General features: G+C 37.8%; 1 protein-coding gene across 1 annotated transcript; it reads right to left on the bottom strand.

The window, feature by feature from the left end:
* Positions 1-2,060: 2,060 nt before the first annotated feature.
* On the bottom strand, positions 2,061-2,544 carry LOC105515280 (60S ribosomal protein L31). The gene has a single exon (XM_011947062.1). It carries the CDS (start codon positions 2,491-2,493, stop codon positions 2,116-2,118), a length of 378 nt encoding a protein of 125 aa, XP_011802452.1. The 5' UTR covers positions 2,494-2,544; the 3' UTR covers positions 2,061-2,115.
* Between the last annotated feature and the right edge of the window lie 367 nt (positions 2,545-2,911).

Genomic DNA, 2,911 nt, shown 5'->3' with positions numbered 1-2,911 from the left:
GAGCTGAGATCCGGCCACTGCACTCCAGCCTGGATGACAGAGCGAGACTCCGTCTTAAAAAAAAAAAAAAAGAAAAGAATATTTGATATTGTTAAGGCAACATTTATTCCAAAATTGATCTGTAGAATCCATATAATTCCAATAAAAAATCCTATCAGTTTTCTTTTTGTAGAAGTTGCAAGCTTATTGTAAAAATGCATGTGAAAATGCAAAAAAAACCCAAGAATGGTCAAAATAACTTTGAAGGGAAACAAAGTAGGAACACTAACATTACTTGATTCCAAAATATAAAGCTAAAGTATTTAATATAATTGAGTGTGATATTTGCATAAAGATCGACAAACAGTTTAGTGGGTCAGAACATGAGTTCAGAAATGGACAACAAATTTTTTGGCAAAAGTAAAAAGTATTTGTGTGGAGGTAGTATCAGCATCTGGTGATTGAATAATTAAAATTCAATATCCTCCCTATTTCCTTATAAAATGAACTTATGTCTACCCAAATACAAAAATTTTAACACAAATCGGATCTTATGGTTAAGTGTAAAATATAGAACTATAAGATATCTAAAAGAGGCCGGGTCCGGTGGCTCATGCCTGTAATAGCAGCACTTTGTGAGACCAAGGCCTGGGAAACACCTAAGATTGAGTTCAAGACTATCCTGGCCAACATGGTGAAACCCTGTCTCTACTAAAATTACAAAAATTATCTGGGCGTGGTGGCAGGCACCTGTAGTCTAAGCTACTCAAGTGGCTGAGGCAGGAGAATCACTTGAACCCGGGAGGTGGACGTTGCAGTGAGCTGAGATTGTGCCTCTGCACTCCAGCCTGGGCAACAGAGCAAGACTCCATCCCAAACAAACATAATACTAATACATAAAATAATAAAATATCTAAAAGAAAACAAAAAATCTTTGTGACTATATTAGTCCATTCTCACACTGCTATAAGGAACTACTTGAGACTTAGTAATTTATGAAGAAAAGAGGTTTAATTAACTCACAGTTCTGCAGGCTTAACAAGAAACATGACTGGGAGGTCTCTGGAATCTTACAACCATGGTGGAAGGTGAAGAGGAAGGAAGCATCTTCTTCACATGGCAGCAGGAGAGAGAGGGTGAGGGAACAGGGGGAAATGCTATACACTTTCAACTAATGAGGTCTTGTGGAAATTCTATCAGAAGTACAGCAAGGGGGAAGTCCACCCCCATAATTCAATCACCTCCCAACAGCTCCCTTAATCAACACTGGGAATTACAATTAGACATGAAATTTGGGTGGGGAACAGAGCCAAACCGTATCAGTGACTTTGGGTCCCATATGTTGCAAAAATATTGAAATAAAAAGCTGAAAATTTTGAATTTATCAACATTAAAATATTTAGTGCTTCAAAGGACACTGTTAGGACAATAAAAAGAAAAACTGCAATGCCAAGACCAGCTCGGTTGGGGACATCCTAACCCAGCAGCGCTAGAGGAATAAAAGATACACACACAGAAATATAGAGGTGTGAAGTGGGAAATCAGGGGTCTCACAGCCTTCAAACTGAGAGACCTGAACAGAGATTTACCCATGTATTTATTAACAGCAAGCCAGTCATTCTATAGAAACAGCATTGTTTCTATAGATATAAGATTAACTAAAAGTATCCCTTATGGGAAACCAAAGGATGGGCTGAAGTAAAGGGATAGGTTGGGCTAGTTATCTGCAGCAGGAGCATGTCCTTAAGGCACAGATCGCTCATGCTATTATTTGTGGTTTAAGAACACCTTTAAGAGGTTTTCCACCCTGGGTGGGTCAGGTGTTCCTTACTGTCATTCCAGTAAGCCCACAACCTTCCAGAGTTGGCATTATGGCCATCATAAACATGTCACAGTGCTGCAGAGATTTTGTTTATGACCAGTTTTGTAGTCAGTTTATGGTCAAATTTTGGGGGGCCTGTTCCCAACACTACAAACTTGTAGGAAAAAAACTGTAAATGATTCTTATTAGAAGATATAGAGAAAATACAAATAATCCCTAAACTCAATAAGAAAACAACCAAAAATAAAATAAAAAAGAATTTTTTTTTTTTTTTCAATTTTGTAACTTTATTTGATGTATTTCACGATCAGCGATTAGTTCTCATCCACATTGACTGTCTGTAGATTTTTGAAAGTGGTAACAGGTACATAGGTAACCAAAGTATAGAGCTTATTTGGTGAATCTTCATCCTCATTACGTTTTCTGGACAGCCGCACACGGATTCGGTATGGGACATTCCTTATTCCTTTGGCCCAGACAGCTTTGTTAAGCCTGGTATCGATGCGCACATCTGGAGTTCCCATCTCCTTCATGGCAAATTTCCGAATCTCTTTGAGTGCCCGAGGGGCACGCTTCTTGAAGCCCACTCCATGGATGCGCTTGTGAATGTTGATGGTGTATTCTCGGGTCACCACCTCGTTGATGGCAGAACGGCCCTTTTTCTTCTCGCCACCCTTCTTTGCGGGAGCCATTCTGCCGGGTCCAAGTTGGAAAGGAAGAGCGCGAGGTATTGTGGGAAAAGGAAAGCCCAAAATAAAAAAGAATTTGAACAGATACTTTACTAAAGAAGATATATGAATAAAATATAAGCATGCAAAAATAATCAATATCATTAATCAGTACGGGAATATAAATTGGAACCACAATAAGAGATTACTATATACTTATTAGATGACTAAAATTAAAGACTGACCATACAAATTGTTTGTAAGAATACGGAGGATATGAAATTCTAATTCATTGCTGATAAGATTAGAAAATGGTGCAATCATTTAAAAAAAAATAGTTTGGCAGCTTTTAAAAATACATGGGAAAAAAAAAGAAATCCCTACAATTTGATCTAGCTATTGACTTTTAGGTATTTTTGCAAGTGAAAATACAGCCTATAGT

This window comes from Colobus angolensis, unplaced genomic scaffold (assembly GCF_000951035.1).
Source record: "Colobus angolensis palliatus isolate OR3802 unplaced genomic scaffold, Cang.pa_1.0 Scaffold258, whole genome shotgun sequence".
NCBI classification, from domain to species: Eukaryota; Metazoa; Chordata; class Mammalia; order Primates; family Cercopithecidae; genus Colobus; species Colobus angolensis.
Note: the sequence above shows the minus strand (reverse complement) of the source record. Positions and strands in the feature narration are given on the sequence as shown.